Source organism: Procambarus clarkii, chromosome 18 (genome assembly GCF_040958095.1).
Source record: "Procambarus clarkii isolate CNS0578487 chromosome 18, FALCON_Pclarkii_2.0, whole genome shotgun sequence".
NCBI lineage: Eukaryota > Metazoa > Arthropoda > Malacostraca > Decapoda > Cambaridae > Procambarus > Procambarus clarkii.
Window position 1 is genome coordinate 31,983,484 of NC_091167.1, and position 16,831 is coordinate 32,000,314.

General features: G+C 45.1%; 1 protein-coding gene across 1 annotated transcript in view; it reads right to left on the reverse strand.

The window, feature by feature from the left end:
* Positions 1–3,329: 3,329 nt before the first annotated feature.
* Positions 3,330–16,831, reverse strand: part of LOC123751234 (mucin-2) — a 149,260-nt gene continuing 135,758 nt past the window's right edge. The window contains exons 4-9 of the mRNA XM_069326473.1: positions 16,184–16,319; positions 15,110–15,277; positions 14,449–14,627; positions 14,195–14,330; positions 7,197–13,296; positions 3,330–4,150 (exon numbers count right to left, since the gene is read on the reverse strand). Coding sequence (XP_069182574.1) covers positions 3,654–4,150; positions 7,197–13,296; positions 14,195–14,330; positions 14,449–14,627; positions 15,110–15,277; positions 16,184–16,319 — 7,216 coding nt within the window. The 3' untranslated portion in view covers positions 3,330–3,653. The remainder of the gene's footprint in view (positions 4,151–7,196; positions 13,297–14,194; positions 14,331–14,448; positions 14,628–15,109; positions 15,278–16,183; positions 16,320–16,831) is intronic.

The following is a 16,831-nucleotide window of genomic DNA, read 5'->3' on the forward strand; positions in this document are numbered from 1 at the left end:
CATTTTTATGTTCTTATAGTTACGGCTCCATTGGCCTTATAATTCAACCGCCCTTTTAAAATAACGTTGCTATTCGCTCGTATGCGCACTATGACCAAAAATGGCCTAATTTGAAATGAAATCGGCTCACGAAAGTGACGTACTGTCCCGTTTTCTGTTTTGGGTTCTCTGGCTTAGTCTGTTAGGTTAGGAGAGAAAACTTTCAATTAAAGGTTTTCATGACGTTTTGAAATCTTTTGAAACCATACGAGCAAACGCCTAAATTCAGATGTAATTTGTAAGATGGTTAGGTTTTATAGTTACGGCTCCAGTGACCTTATAGTTACGGCTCCAGTGACCTTATAGTTACAGCTCCAGTGACCTTATAGTTACGGCTCCAGTGACCTTATAGTTACAGCTCCAGTGACCTTATAGTTACGGCTCCAGTGACCTTATAGTTACGGCTCCAGTGACCTTATAGTTACAGCTCCAGTGACCTTATAGTTACAGCTCCAGTGACCTTATAGTTACGGCTCCAGTGACCTTATAGTTACGGCTCCAGTGACCTCGTAGTTACGGCTCCAGTGACCTCGTAGTTACGGCTCCAGTGACCTCGTAGTTACGGCTCCAGTGACCTCGTAGTTACGGCTCCAGTGACATAGCCACAACAATAGTGACCTCGAAGTGCATGACTATTTTCTTACAACTATATTGTTAATGTTATTTGCTTCATGATACTCAAAGAATTTGAAAATTTCTATATTTTTTTATTATAGTTATTCCGAGTCTTAGCTTTCAAATTTTATGATATTATTTTTTCTTTCTTTGCCAATGTGTCATTACCCAGTCTAAGAAATGTGATTTTTTTTTATTTCATACCCTAAAATAAAGCTCCATAACCGGAAACAGCTGCTGGCCTTTAATAGAGAGATTTTTATTTTATTTCAGTGATATTCCTACGTAGGCTCTAAGCCTCTGGCTGGCCCACTAAGTGTTACTTTTTACCTATTTCTGCTTTACTGAGGAGGAGTATGAGTATTTATGACTCGTATGGTCGCTTCAGTAAGATTTTTGCCCCCCATGTGTTTAACAATTTCTTCTGATCTGTTGAATCTAAGTTGAAATCGTATTGGGTTGGTAACTGTGTACTGTGTTGAATAATGTTCCCGTGGTCTGTCGGGCATTCCTTCACAGTGCTGACATTTCACTAGGGAGGATGGCTCTTAACTTTGTTGTATGTTATGTCAGATGTTTATAAATTATGTGACTTAATGTCGTTAGAATTGTCATAATAATTACTGTTCTTGTTTTTTTCTCTCATATATTCGGCATCCCGTCAAAATGAGTTGTGCTGTTTTTTATCGTCATATATAATGTTTTAATATAATGTTCATTGTCAAGCTAAGTTAATTATATATGAGCAGTCATCTATGAGTAAGGTTATTGATAGATAGACTGGGTAGTTATGATGCAAAATATATTGTAATTGACATAAATTAGACTCTTTCTTTCAAACTGAAAATTAATCTCTGACTCGTAATAAGGAGCATTTGTTTATATATATATATATATATATATATATATATATATATATATATATATATATATATATATATATATATATATATATATATATATATATATATATGCAATTGACGATCACAAAACACTGATCATTTTATGCGGAAAATCCACAGAGAAATATGAAATGAGGTGAACGTTTCGGCTTTGTTAAAGCCTTTGTCAACACCAGACTGACTGATGAGTCAGTCTGGTGTTGACAAAGGCTTTAACAGAGCCGAAACGTTCACCTCATTTCATATTTCTCTGTGGATTTTCCGCATATATATATATATATATATATATATATATATATATATATATATATATATATATATATATATATATATATATATATATATATTTATTTATAAGGCTATGAGTAGTAGGAATAAGAGTAAAACCAAGAAAATTCTGAAAAAATCTTTATTAGTAGCTTCATTTAGGCCCCCACCCTTTCCCCCAACACTCCACCCAAGACACTCTCCACCCATAACACTCTCCACCTAAGACACTCTCCACCCAAGTCACTCCACCCAAGACACTCCACCTTAGGATACAACAACACACCATAACTTCCTCTTGGTGCGAGTTGCAATGCCAAGGGCTTCAATACCTATTATTTTACGGACATTCTCTAGCTTATTTGAAAGTAGAACTGGCTTAGTTAGTCTTGAAGTGGTGTTGTCGGAAACCTCAGCTGAGCTGAACCCGCCAAACACATACCGAAACTACGACGTTGGTACAACGTTCGAACAAGTTTTAACACCACCTAACCAGTTATAACAACCAATATAGCAAGTTTTAACAACGTTCTAATACGTCATAAACACGTTAAGCCAAGATGTAACAACTTTATTATAAGTTGTAACAAGCGGAAAATAGTGACAGTTTCGGTTTGTGTTTCCAGGGAACTGTGTCAGGTTGATCTTGTCCTTACGGGTCCTATAACAGCTTCCTGTGCATGACCGACCTTGTGCGTCAGGGTTTTATGGTTGTTGTATACAACCATAAATATAAACCCTATAAAGGTTCAGCTCAGCTGAGGTTATTGACACTTGTTTGGAGTTAAAACTGATAAAATCCAATTTACATACAACTGGCAACCCCTCCCTCCCTATGTCCCGCTTAAACACTAAGATGTTAACCACAATATCGCAGGGGTAGTAAATGTGCTGATAATTATTTATAATGACTTCGTGAATCACTATTCATCGAGGAAATCTTCAATACTCATCATGGATCATTTGTCATTTCGACTGATTATATTAAACCCTCATGTCAGTCTGGAATAACTTAGCCCAAAGCACCTGTCTACGAGAACAATGACCATTAACATGTAAGTAACCCTGGCAACCCATAGTGAACGTCCCCTCACTCCAAGAACTATCCCACACACTTCAGTTTCTACATAAATTAAACGCAACATTCAAAGAAAGACTCTGGTATAGAGATGATTGGTCGGGATTCACAATAATACTGCTCTCGCTACTTTCACGTCCCAAGTATTACCAACACAGCAATACACCTTACAACAGCCGGCTGTAGTGAAGGAAGCCATGCTCAACTTTGACCTAGGTTATGGCAAGACTGTGGTTGACGCTGTGACCGTCCTTAAAGAGGATCAAGCTGTGAATAGGGGTTAATTGTTGGGCAGATAAGATATACGCTTTTTATTCCAATACATTAATTAGTATATATAAACAGCCCACAGACTCCTCTAATTGATATTAAGTCGTGTGGTCCACATTGACCAGTGGGTGAGGAATTTCGCATTTCAAACGCGAATAAGTGTTCAGTTTGATTTTAATGTCTTATTTGTTAGAACAGCAGAGTTACCTAATTCGTGACAGGTATAGTTTAAACAAGATAGCATCCCTGAGCCAGCTCAGAGAAATCGTATTATGTTATTACCATACAGTAAAAAAAAAAAAAAAAGATGAGTATTTCACAATTGAATTTCAATTTCTTCACCTATGACATAACCCAATATGACCCATCGGTGCTCTGCAGTCCCATTTTGATTATAATTTGGGTTTACATTATATCTGCATGCAATTTGCCATATAATTCCAAACTTGCAACATGCTTGCTCAATGCTTGCCAATATATTTTTAAGCTGTCGAGGTTGTGGTGTCCTTCTCTTGTCGCGGCCACTTCAAGGCGCGGACGACAGCGACGAATCCCACGACGACACCCATAGACATCAGCGACAGTAGGAGCGCGCCCGTTCCGGACAGTGGCGATGACGAGTCATCTTCAGCTGACCTCAAGTAAGAATATTTAGGCTCCCGGAGCACAGCCTTTTCGACGGACGCATACTTGTCTTTCACCAACGCCTTGGCCAGCGATGTTCTGTAGTCCAACTTGGCCTCTTCGATGAGCGGACGAGCCTCTCGAAGCGGCAACACAACGCGGCCGGAGTCGGTGATCTCGAGCAAGAGGTTGTCCCCTTCAGTGTCGACGATGATGTTTTGAGCGGGAGAAGATGGGGCGGTCACCAGCTGTTGCACCCCGAGGCTCACCATCATTGTCTCCCCAGCAGCAGCAGCAACCTCTCGTCGTCCCCGGTGAGCATGGCTTCTGGGTCGAGGAGGCGGTAGGTACAGATCTGTCGAGAATAAAATTGCCCATTTATTAAGAGACGAATAAGAAGATATGAAGATTAATGTAAGGGCCCCTTGAAGAGATATATAATCACCGGTAACAGGAGGAAATAACGTGATGATCTGACCCTTACGAGACCCAACTTGGACTATGCAGAAACCGTATTGTTGAATAAATGTAAATTATGTGGAAAGTATTCATGGAGTATAACAAAGATAATCTCAAGAGTTCAGATTCTCCTCCCCGTGAAGAGAGACTCAGAAAGCAAAATTTTCACCTTCAAGAAAGACGCAGCTCAAGGAGGAACATGACTTAAGTACACAAATTGGCAATAAAAGATTTACCAAAGGAGGAATAAACAGCGTATTAAAAGCATCAAGCCAAGTTTGGATACGAGACAATGGATTAACGTTGGATAAGTAAATATTTATAAAAAATATACAGGAAAACAATTGTTCGAAAAGTGTTGTATATATACAGAACAAGTTACCAGGGAACATCATAGAAGCAAACTTTAGAGTACAGCGGAAATAGAAAGTTATTAACAGACGCCCCAGATGAGCCGTAGTTCTCTATATTCCCTTAATAATATGTTCACGTGAACTAGCAATAATTCATTACAATACATGTGAGTGAAGTGATTCTCCCGACAAGCTCTGTAACTGAGGAACGAATGTGATCACCAACGCATTGCAAGGAAATGAATTACCTACTCGTCTATCTATTATTCGCTCCTACTTTGTTTTTTAATAAGACATTAAATGCATGAAAATAATACAATATTCCTGTTATGTATATTTACAAATTACACGCCATTAAAACTTGTCAAGAGAGCGTCCTATCCAAAGTCCCCCTCAGCTCTCACCAACGAAATAATTATCCTCCTTGTAGGTCATATTCACTGGAGCAAAACCCGAACACCGGGACACCAAAAACCAAATAAATGGTGCTCCGAGCTAGTGAAGAATAGTTACAGCCCCGCTCCTGTGCCAGGTAAGTCCTCTACGGGCTCACTATAGCCCGTGCTACTTAAAACATTTTGTTCCCAGTAGCTGAATCTTAAACAACATAGTGAAGAAACTCACCAGAGACCATGAGTCTCCGGCTGGTCACTGTCAACACCTATGAGATGTTAGCTGTGCATTCGTACGTGACTTCTGCCCACATTTAATGCAAACATTTTTTTTTTGTACGCTTGAGATACGCGCTTCGCGAGCGATTTGGCTTGGGTTCGTATCCTGGCCGAGGAGAATTGACTAGACGCCACTCCTTAAATGTACGCCTCTCTTTACCCAGCAGTGAATGGGTACCAGATTGTTAAAAGATTTAGCGGGTCGTATTCCAGAGAAAAATAAGATTAAGGAAACGCTATGTGTGCTAGTGGCTTCACAAGAATGTAAGAACTCTTGTATACATATAAATAAAACATAAAAGTTACACATTTACAAATAAAACACACTTATGCAATAATATAAACACTAGATATGTTCGTTTATGTATATGGACATGAGAATCACTGTCCCTAGGTTAAGCGAATTTTTGTTTCTTTGTACATATTTCTGGTACAGAAATATATATATATATATATATATATATATATATATATATATATATATATATATGCTGTACACCTGTTACACGAAGCGAAAGAGCTGTTTATTGTGTTGCCGGTCGAGTGGCAGCCTTGACCCAGAGAAGAATGGTGGGTACCTTTCTCTTCCCAGCCACGTGTTATGCTTGGGACCTCACCATGAGGCTTGGGACCTCACCATGAGGCTTGGGACCTCACCATGAGGCTTGAGACCTCACCATGAGGCTTGAGACCTCATCATGAGGCTTGGGACTACACCATGAGACTTGGAACCTCACCATGAGGCTTGGGGACCTCACCATGAGGCTTGGGTCCTCATTATGAGGCATTATCCAGGCTCTGGCCAGGCCTTTGTTTGTACCACTAGATGTTCGAGTACATATATCGATGGCTTTTATTGAGAGAGAGAGAGAGAGAGAGAGAGAGAGAGAGAGAGAGAGAGAGAGAGAGAGAGAGAGAGAGAGAGAGAGAGAGAGAGAGAGAGAGAGAGAGGATATCATGACAAAAATCAGGATTAAAGTAGTGGTAAATATTGTAATATATGATCTTCATTGCACTTTACGTTCCAAGTGTTTTACAGAATTCATCCTTATTTTTATAAATCGATTAAATTAATACAGAAAAAAACCCAATTGTTAATGTATCAGTTAGAAGCATATACAATTAAATTTTAAATTAAAGTTCATGAGAATTATAAACCATTTCAAATCATGAATAATTCACGTGAGTAACAGCAAAACATAATAACAAATTGCTTGGAACAAAATTCAATTCGCAGTATTCAATAACTCAACTAATACGAAGCAACACTTACGTTGTAAAGTCAAGCAAAATAGTAATTCACAACTCACAAAGGAAATAACAAGATCGTGACTAAATTCAGCCATAAATTAATCGTCTGTTAAAACTGTAAGAAACATAAGCATTCCCCAACACACCCACTCCCCACACCCCCTACACCCCCATTAAAAAAATTAGCTGAACAAAAGTTAAACGACTGCTCGAGGTTAGTCCCATGAATCCATCTGTCAAGTGGAACCCAAGGGAACCCAAGTGGAACCCAAGGGGACCCAAGTGGAACCCAAGGGGACCCAAGTGGAACCCAAGGGGACCCAAGTGGAACCCAAGGGGACTCAAGGGGACCCAAATGGACCCAAGGGAACCCAAGGGGACCCAATGAGACCCAAGTGGGACCCAAGGGAACCCAAGTGAACCCAACAGAACCCAAGGGGAACAACATGTGTCGCTTCATACACATCATATTCTTCAACAGTTAAGGGTTCTACTATAATATCATTTCCCAGGCGATCGTTAATGTTACTCAGAGCTCAAGGGTTCTCTTTGTCTTAAATACATTAAAGGACAAACATTTTTATAAACATCAATTAATTATAATTGTTAATAATTCCCAATTAAGACCAAACTAAACAAAAGCAATATAAAAAAAACGAATACTTACAACTATGGAAAGCATGATACTTGGGGTCTGCCTCTCCGTGGAAGTCTTGGTCCTTTCCTGGCGTCTTACTGGTGACAGGTCGACTGTCTGATCCGTCGCCTATTTGAGTTGTCGGAGGCGCAGTGGAAGTCGCAGGCCGAGGACATCCCGGAGCAGTTGAATCAGGCCCACATATATCTGGCGGAGGTGTACCTGGGCACCGAGGGTCACCAGTACCCGGAAGGCAGGCTGGGTCCGACGGCCTGCATCGGGGATCTTTGGAACCCGGGCCGCAGGTTGGTGGAGCGGGCGGTTGAGGACAACGAGGATCCCGAGAGTCAGGTCCACAAGAAATTGGAATTGTCGGGGGGAATGTGGTAGGTTGAGGACACCGTGGGTCTTTGGATCCTGGTCGGCAGGTGAAGGGTGTGGTTGGTGGAGGAGTTGGTCGTGGTGTAGTTGGTCGAGGACACCTTGGATCCGGTGATCCAGGATAGCAAGTCGGGGGACGGGGTGTAGTTGGTTTTGGACACCTTGGATCCGGTGATCCAGGATAGCAAGTCGGTGGACGGGGTGAAGTAGGTTGAGGACACCGTGGGTCTTTGGATCCTGGTCGGCAGGTGAAAGGTGTGGTTGGTGGAGTTGGTCGTGGTGTAGTTGGTTTAGGACACCGTGGATCCGGTGATCCAGGATAGCAAGTCGGTGGACGGGGAGGCGTAGGCTGAGGACACCGTGGGTCTTTGGATCCTGGTCGGCAAGTGAAAGGTGTGGTCGGTGGAGTTGGTCGTGGTGTAGTTGGTTTAGGACACCTTGGATCCGTAGATCCAGGATAGCAAGTCGGTGGACGGGGTGGAGTAGGTTGAGGACACCGTGGGTCTTTGGATCCTGGTCGGCAGGTGAAAGGTGTGGTCGGTGGAGTTGGTCGTGGTGTAGTTGGTTTAGGACACCTTGGATCCGGTGAGCCAGGATAGCAAGTCGGCTCACGAGGTGGAGTAGGTTGAGGACACCGTGGGTCTTTGGATCCTGGTCGGCAAGTGAAGGGTGTGGTTGGTGGAAAAATGGGCTTAGGGGTTGTCGGTTGAGGACACCTTGGATCCACTGATCCAGGATAGCAAGTCGGTGGACGGGGTGGAGTAGGTTGAGGACACCGTGGGTCTTTGGATCCTGGTCGGCAGGTGAAGGGTGTGGTTGGAAGAGTTGGTCGTGGTGTAGTCGGTTTAGGACACCTTGGATCCGTAGATCCAGGATAGCAAGTCGGTGGACGGGGTGGAGTAGGTTGAGGACACCGTGGGTCTATGGATCCTGGTCGGCAAGTGAAGGGTGTGGTTGGTGGAAAAATGGGCTTAGGGGTTGTCGGTTGAGGACACCTTGGATCCACTGATCCAGGATAGCAAGTCGGTGGACGGGGTGAAGTAGGTTGAGGACACCGTGGGTCTTTGGATCCTGGTCGGCAGGTGAAGGGTGTGGTTGGAAGAGTTGGTCGTGGTGTAGTCGGTTTAGGACACCTTGGATCCGTAGATCCAGGATAGCAAGTCGGTGGACGGGGTGGAGTAGGTTGAGGACACCGTGGGTCTTTGGATCCTGGTCGGCAGGTGAAGGGTGTGGTTGGTGGACTTGGTCGTGGTGTAGTTGGTTTAGGACACCGTGGATCCGTAGATCCAGGATAGCAAGTCGGTGGACGGGGTGGAGTAGGTTGAGGACACCGTGGGTCTTTGGATCCTGGTCGGCAAGTGAAGGGTGTGGTTGGTGGTCTTGGTCGCGGTGTAGTTGGTTTAGGACATCGTGGATCTGTAGATCCAGGATAGCAAGTCGGTGGACGGGGTGGAGTAGGTTGAGGACACCGTGGGTCTTTGGATCCTGGTCGGCAGGTGAAGGGTGTGGTCGGTCGAGTTGGTCGTGGTGTAGTAGGTTTAGGACACCTTGGATCTAGTGAGCCAGGATAGCAAGTCGGTTCACGAGGTGGAGTAGGTTGAGGACACCGTGGGTCTTTTGTTCCTGGTCGGCAGGTGAAGGGTGTGGTTGGTGGAGTTGGTCGTGGTGTAGTTGGTTTAGGACATCTTGGATCTAGTGATCCAGGATAGCAAGTCGGTGGCCGTGGTGTAGTTGGTTGAGGACACCGTGGGTCTTTGGATCCTGGTCGGCAGGTGAAGGGCGTGGTTGGTGGAAAAATGGGCTTCGGGGTTGTCGGTTGAGGACACCTTGGATCCGTAGATCCAGGATAGCAAGTCGGTGGACGGGGTGGAGTAGGTTGAGGACACCGTGGGTCTTTTGATCCTGGTCGGCAAGTGAAGGGTGTGGTTGGTAGAGTTGGTCGTGGTGTAGTTGGTTTAGGACACCTTGGATCTAGTGAGCCAGGATAGCAAGTCGGTTCACGAGGTGGAGTAGGTTGAGGACACCGTGGGTCTTTTGATCCTGGTCGGCAGGTGAAGGGTGAGGTTGGTGGAGTTGGTCGTGGTGTAGTTGGTTTAGGACATCTTGGATCTAGTGATCCAGGATAGCAAGTCGGTGGCCGTGGTGTAGTTGGTTGAGGACACCGTGGGTCTTTGGATCCTGGTCGGCAGGTGAAGGGTGTGGTTGGTGGAGTTGGTCGTGGTGTAGTTGGTTTAGGACATCTTGGATCTAGTGATCCAGGATAGCAAGTCGGTGGCCGTGGTGTAGTTGGTTGAGGACACCGTGGGTCTTTGGATCCTGGTCGACAAGTGAAGGGTGTGGTTGGTGGTGTTGGTCGTGGTGTAGTTGGTTTAGGACATCGTGGATCCGTAGATCCAGGATAGCAAGTCGGTGGACGGGGTGGAGTAGGTTGAGGACACCGTGGGTCTTTGGATCCTGGTCGGCAAGTGAAAGGTGTGGTTGGTGGAGTTGGTCGTGGTGTAGTTGGTTTAGGACACCGTGGATCCGTAGATCCAGGATAGCAAGTCGGTGGACGGGGTGGAGTAGGTTGAGGACACCGTGGGTCTTTGGATCCTGGTCGGCAAGTGAAAGGTGTGGTTGGTGGAGTTGGTCGTGGTGTAGTTGGTCGAGGACATCTTGGATCCGTAGATCCAGGATAGCAAGTCGGTGGACGGGGTGGAGTAGGTTGAGGACACCGTGGGTCTTTGGATCCTGGTCGGCAAGTGAAGGGTGTGGTTGGTGGACTTGGTCGTGGTGTAGTTGGTTTAGGACATCGTGAATCCGTAGATCCAGGATAGCAAGTCGGTGGACGGGGTGGAGTAGGTTGAGGACACCGTGGGTCTTTGGATCCTGGTCGGCAAGTGAAAGGTGTGGTTGGTGGAGTTGGTCGTGGTGTAGTTGGTTTAGGACACCGTGGATCCGTAGATCCAGGATAACAAGTCGGTGGACGGGGAGGAGTAGGTTGAGGACACCGTGGGTCTTTGGATCCTGGTCGGCAGGTGAAGGGTGTGGTTGGTGGTGTTGGTCGTGGTGTAGTTGGTCGAGGACATCTTGGATCCGTAGATCCAGGATAGCAAGTCGGTGGACGGGGTGGAGTAGGTTGAGGACACCGTGGGTCTTTGGATCCTGGTCGGCAAGTGAAGGGTGTGGTTGGTGGACTTGGTCGTGGTGTAGTTGGTTTAGGACACCGTGGATCCGTAGATCCAGGATAGCAAGTCGGTGGACGGGGTGGAGTAGGTTGAGGACACCGTGGATCTTTGGATCCTGGTCGGCAAGTGAAGGGTGTGGTTGGTGGTGTTGGTCGCGGTGTAGTTGGTTTAGGACATCGTGGATCTGTAGATCCAGGATAGCAAGTCGGTGGACGGGGTGGAGTAGGTTGAGGACACCGTGGGTCTTTGGATCCTGGTCGGCAAGTAAAGGGTGTGGTTGGAGGAGTTGGTCGCGGTGTAGTTGGTTTAGGACATCGTGGATCCGTAGATCCAGGATAGCAAGTCGGTGGACGGGGTGGAGTAGGTTGAGGACATCGTGGGTCTTTGGATCCTGGTCGGCAAGTGAAGGGTGTGGTTGGTGGAGTTGGTCGTGGTGTAGTTGGTCGAGGACATCTTGGATCTAGGGATCCAGGATAACAAGTCGGTTCACGGGGTGTAGTAGGTTGAGGACACCGTGGGTCTTTGGATCCTGGTCGGCAGGTGAAGGGTGTGGTTGGTGGAAAAATGGGCTTCGGGGTTGTCGGCTGAGGACACCTTGGATCTGATGAGCCAGGATAGCAAGTCGGTTCACGAGGTGGAGTAGGTTGAGGACACCGTGGGTCTTTTGATCCTGGGCGGCAAGTGAAGGGTGTGGTTGGTGGAGTTGGTCGTGGTGTAGTTGGTTTTGGACACCTTGGATCTAGTGATCCAGGATAGCAAGTCGGTGGACGGGGTGTAGTAGGTTGAGGACACCGTGGGTCTTTTGATCCTGGTCGGCAGGTGAAGGGTGTGGTTGGTGGAGTTGGTCGTGGTGTAGTTGGTTGAGGACACCTTGGATCTAGTGAGCCAGGATAGCAAGTCGGTGGAGTAGGTTGAGGACACCGTGGGTCTTTGGATCCTGGTCGGCAGGTGAAGGGTGTGGTTGGTGGAGTTGGTCGTGGTGTAGTTGGTTTAGGACATCGTGGATCCGTAGATCCAGGATAGCAAGTCGGTGGACGGGGTGGAGTAGGTTGAGGACACCGTGGGTCTTTTGATCCTGGTCGGCAGGTGAAGGGTGTGGTTGGTGGAGTTGGTCGTGGTGTAGTTGGTTGAGGACACCTTGGATCCGGTGATCCAGGATAGCAAGTCGGTGGAGTAGGTTGAGGACACCGTGGGTCTTTTGATCCTGGTCGGCAGGTGAAGGGTGTGGTTGGTGGAGTTGGTTGTGGTGTAGTTGGTTTAGGACACCTTGGATCTGGTGATCCGGGATAGCAAGTCAGTGGACGGGATGGAGTAGGTTGAGGACACCTTGGATCCGGTGATCCAGGATAGCAAGTCGGTGGAGTAGGTTGAGGACACCGTGGGTCTTTGGATCCTGGTCGGCAGGTGAAGGGTGTGGTTGGTGGAGTTGGTCGTGGTGTAGTTGGTTTAGAACACCTTGGATCCGGTGATCCAGGATAGCAAGTCGGTGGAGTAGGTTGAGGACACCGTGGGTCTTTGGATCCTGGTCGGCAGGTGAAGGGTGTGGTTGGTGGAAAAATGGGCTTCGGGGTGGTCGGTTGAGGACACCTTGGATCCAGTGATCCAGGATAACAAGTCGGTGGACGGGGCGTAGTTAGTTGTGGACACCGTGGGTCTTTAGATCCTGGTCGGCAGGTGAAGGGTGTGGTCGGTCGAGTTGGTCGTGGTGTAGTCGGTTGAGGACACCTTGGATCCAGTGATCCCGGATAACAAGTCGGTTCACGGGGTGTCGTAACTTGAGGACACCGTGGGTCTTTGGATCCTGGTCGGCAGGTGAAGGGTGTGGTCGGTCGAGTTGGTCGTGGTGTAGTCGGTTGAGGACACCTTGGATCCAGTGATCCAGGATAGCAAGTCGGTGGACGGGGCGTAGTTAGTTGAGGACACCGTGGGTCTTTAGATCCTGGTCGGCAGGTAAAGGGTGTGGTCGGTCGAGTTGGTCGTGGTGTAGTTGGCTGAGGACACCGTGGATCCAATGATCCAGGATAACATGTCGGTATGCGAGGTGTAGTAACTTGAGGACATCGTGGGTCTTTAGATCCTGGTACGCAAATAAATGTCGTGGTAGGTCGTGGCGTGGTTGGCTTCAGACAATGTGGATCTCTTGAACCAGGGTAGCAAACTGGAGTAGTAGGAGGCTTACGGCAGCGGGGGTCTAAAGATCCTGGCCTGCATGGTTGACCCGTTGGTTGAGGGCACCGCGGGTCTCCGGATCCCGGTACACAAACTGGTTCTTGAACGGGCGGCGGGCGAACTCCTGGAGGACTCACAATTGGTGGTCTGCATTCTGGGTCTTTTGATCCTGGATAGCATTTAGGTTTAGTGGTACTTATAGGTCTACAGGCTGGATCAGTCGACCCTGGTGCACAGAAGGGTTTGTGTGTACTTGGACGACAGCGGGGATCCTTAGAGCCAGGCCGGCAGTAAGGTGGTGGTGGTGGTGGTCGCGTTGGTGTTAGGGGCGTTGTAATCTTAAAGATCTCACGGAAGGTTACTGGCTCAGATGGCTCTCCTTCGCAGCGGTCCTCACAGTGCTCTATGCAAATCTAAAGTATTTAAAATAGTTTTTGTTAATGTTAACGTCTAGAAAACATTACAAGTAGCTAAAGGTAACTTAATACTTCGATGTTACTCTAGTTTTAAATCAATCATAATTAATATAGTAATCATTTTGATTATTATAATATCACATTATAACTAATCTTTCATAGTCTTAACCCTTAAATCGCGCAAATCATATATATATGCTTTCAGTGACAAAACCGAAACCGCGCATGTCATATATATTTGATTTTGTGTCTAGCGCTATAATTTAATCTCTGAAACTTTAGAGTTTGTTTATTCCTGATGTTTTATTTAATTGTTTTCATCAGTGGAAATAATTGATTTCGTATCTGCATCACTGCTTGATGCACTTAGCGCTTCTTGGTTATGATTAAATATTTGATTTACTTTATACATCGTTCAAGAATGTCACCAGTGTATTCGTCATGTGTAGTATTGTGAGGTATTGCTTCTTCTACTTGTACCTATCTGCATTATTGTTGCGTCTTCTTGTGTCTATCTATAATACTTTTGCTTCTTCTCATACCTATCAGCATTTATCTCGCTTCTCTTCGCGGTGCCTATCTGCATTATTGTGTTTTTTTCCAATGCATATTTACTTTATTTCCAGTGTCAATACTTTATTATTGCGTCTTGTGCCTATCTGTATAACTGTTACTCTCCTAATGCCTATTTGCATTATTGTTGCTTCTCTTCGTGCCTATGTATTGTCTATGCTCACCTCTGCCCATATATGTACTTAAGAATCAAAATTGCCTAAGAACATTCAAGCTCATAATATTGAGCGGCGCTTTAACTACACCAAATCATAACTTCTAAACAAACAAGAAAGCCATTTTGATCGCTCATATAACTCTGCGTCAGAAGTCATTTGCTCACCTGTACGTTGCAGGTGAGGAACACCTGCATGCGATCCGGGAACTTGAAGGCGGACATGTTGGTGTAGGTGATGAGGGAGGCGCCGGTGTCGAAGGTGTCGTGGGTTCGAGACCAGAAGTGCATCAGCTTCATTCTCCTTCGAATATGAAACAATTGGAATAATTATTATTTGCATTTTCTCGAGGGGGAGGGGGATCATATGTTGTATTTTTTAATTGTAAACTGAGCATTAGTTAATCATGAGAGAGACTCACGTTGGGCAGCCATCACTGGACGTCAGCTGGAGCTTCGGTGTATCTGGGTCCTCGAACTCCGGCTCGCCGTAGGCCCAGCAGTCGCGCACTGCCACGTCCAGGCGTTTGTCGTCGTTCTTAAGATACACCATTACCGTCAGAGGCTCGCCGATGCGAAGAATACCGTCCATAGGCTGGGTCTGTTGAGGCCGCGTTACAAAATGAAACTCGTAGAGCGGGAATTGCCTCAAGGATAGTTATAATGTACTCACTCAACTTGGGACAAGCGTACTATGGTTAATTACATGCGTCCCATGCATGTAAGATAGCCATGATGTCCACTGATATATTTGTAATATATTTTGAAGGCATGTGGCCTTTGCATAGGATTCAAGAGACATTTCCTTATATCAAGTTGCGTCTACCTTATTTCCTAGCACATTGAAATTGTTGTTCATTTCAGACTTTTATAACTCATAGCAGAGGATTAGAGGGAAACAGTAGGTAAAATATTTGGAAAAAAATAGAGATTATGTCCATTGAGGTTGGTGGAAGTACTCCCTTGGAGGTAGGAGCGAGTACTTCCATGGGGATAAAAGTACTCCCAGGGAAATAGGAGTTAGTATACTCCCAAGGAAGTAGGAGTGAGTATACTCCTATAGGATTAGGAGAAAATACTTACATTGGGGTAGGTGCCTCGTTGAATATCCATCCAGCACTTGAGGTCGTCTCCCTCGAAGCGAGTCTGGACCACATCCAACATAGACACTTGCAATGGTTTGAAATTAACAGCTTTACTGTATTTATTCGTCCAAACACACGATAGCTTCTTAGCTGTGTCCCACACTTCCTGCAGACGCCGTGACAAGACATAAAGTTGGTTAGGTGTGAGACTACAATGTTTTTACTATTATCTTTATGCCTTTCCATTGTGTGTATTAAACTTACATATACAAGTGCAGGCCTCTTGGCAAGGTTACGTGCAAGTCTGACTGTTTTTGTTCTGCCTAACGTCGGAACGATGGACGAAATAGATTAGTTAATTTACAAGAAAGGTTTGTTCTGATAAACTGGCAGATTAATCAGTAAGATTACGGTGCATGCCCTGATTATATATACCATATAATAAGTATAATACATTATATAATTAATTTTTGTTTATTTAGCCAACCTTGAACAAATATGGTAATTGGAAAAATCCTCTTCCAATTAAACCAAGGTGCAAGAGCACTTGACAGAGGGGGGGGGGGGTTAGAAACCCTAAAGAAAAAATAATCAATATTGAACGCAGTCATAGCCAATGAAGCATTGAATATACATGCGTATAGATTATATTCAATATGTATATGAATTATATTCATATGTATATGAATATAATTCATTTTGTCGAGGATAGGCAGGCAGTGAAAATATATATATATATATATATATATATATATATATATATATATATATATATATATATATATATATATATATATATATATATATATATATATACTTTGGATGGAGTACCGAGGTTACCCCTCAAAGGAAGAACTACGGACGACCTTCCAGAGGATTCAACCCCACATCAAACTGACTAAACTCCCAGGTACCTATTTACCGCCCCACAACAAGCCGACTAAACTCCCAGGTACCTATTTACCGCCCCACAACAAGCCGACTAAACTCTAAATTTACTGCTAAAGATAAACAGGGGGGGGGGGGCATTTGGTGACAGAAAAAGCCCCCGACCATGTAAAACGTGTATCACCTGTACAGCGGAGTCCATCTGAAATATGACGACATTAGAGACAACGGTGTCGTCCTCTTCAGTGGCGCCGGTGCCGCAGCCGTCCATGGGGACCAGGAACCTGTAGGACCTCTGTCCGGTGTCTGGCTCCACGTACCTGAAATAAGACAAAACCATAACTGTGTAAATGCAAATAAGACAAAACCATAACTGTGTAAATGCAAATAAGACAAAACCATAACTGTGTAAATGCACTACTGATAACATATCTATGAAATGGTACATTTATTTTTTTTTTTTTTTTTAATTGCCGAAGATTTTTTTTTTTTTTTAAGAAGCTTACCGGATTTACAAGTTGAAGGCGCAATCCTTCCTGGATCATGTAACCATAGACTTACTGGAGAAGCTAGTACTTACCTAAACTCTAGTATCCTGGTGTCCATGACGGTATCATGACATTTTCGTAATTTGTATATAAAAGTACACACACACACACACACACACACACACACACACACACATACACACAGGGGTCTGGTAGCTGAGTAGACAGCGCGCAGGACTCGTAATCCTGTGGCCCGGGTTCGATTCCCGGCACCGGCAGAGACAAATAGGCAGAGTTTTTTTCACTCTGATGTCCCTGTTACCTAGCAGTTATTTGGTACCTGG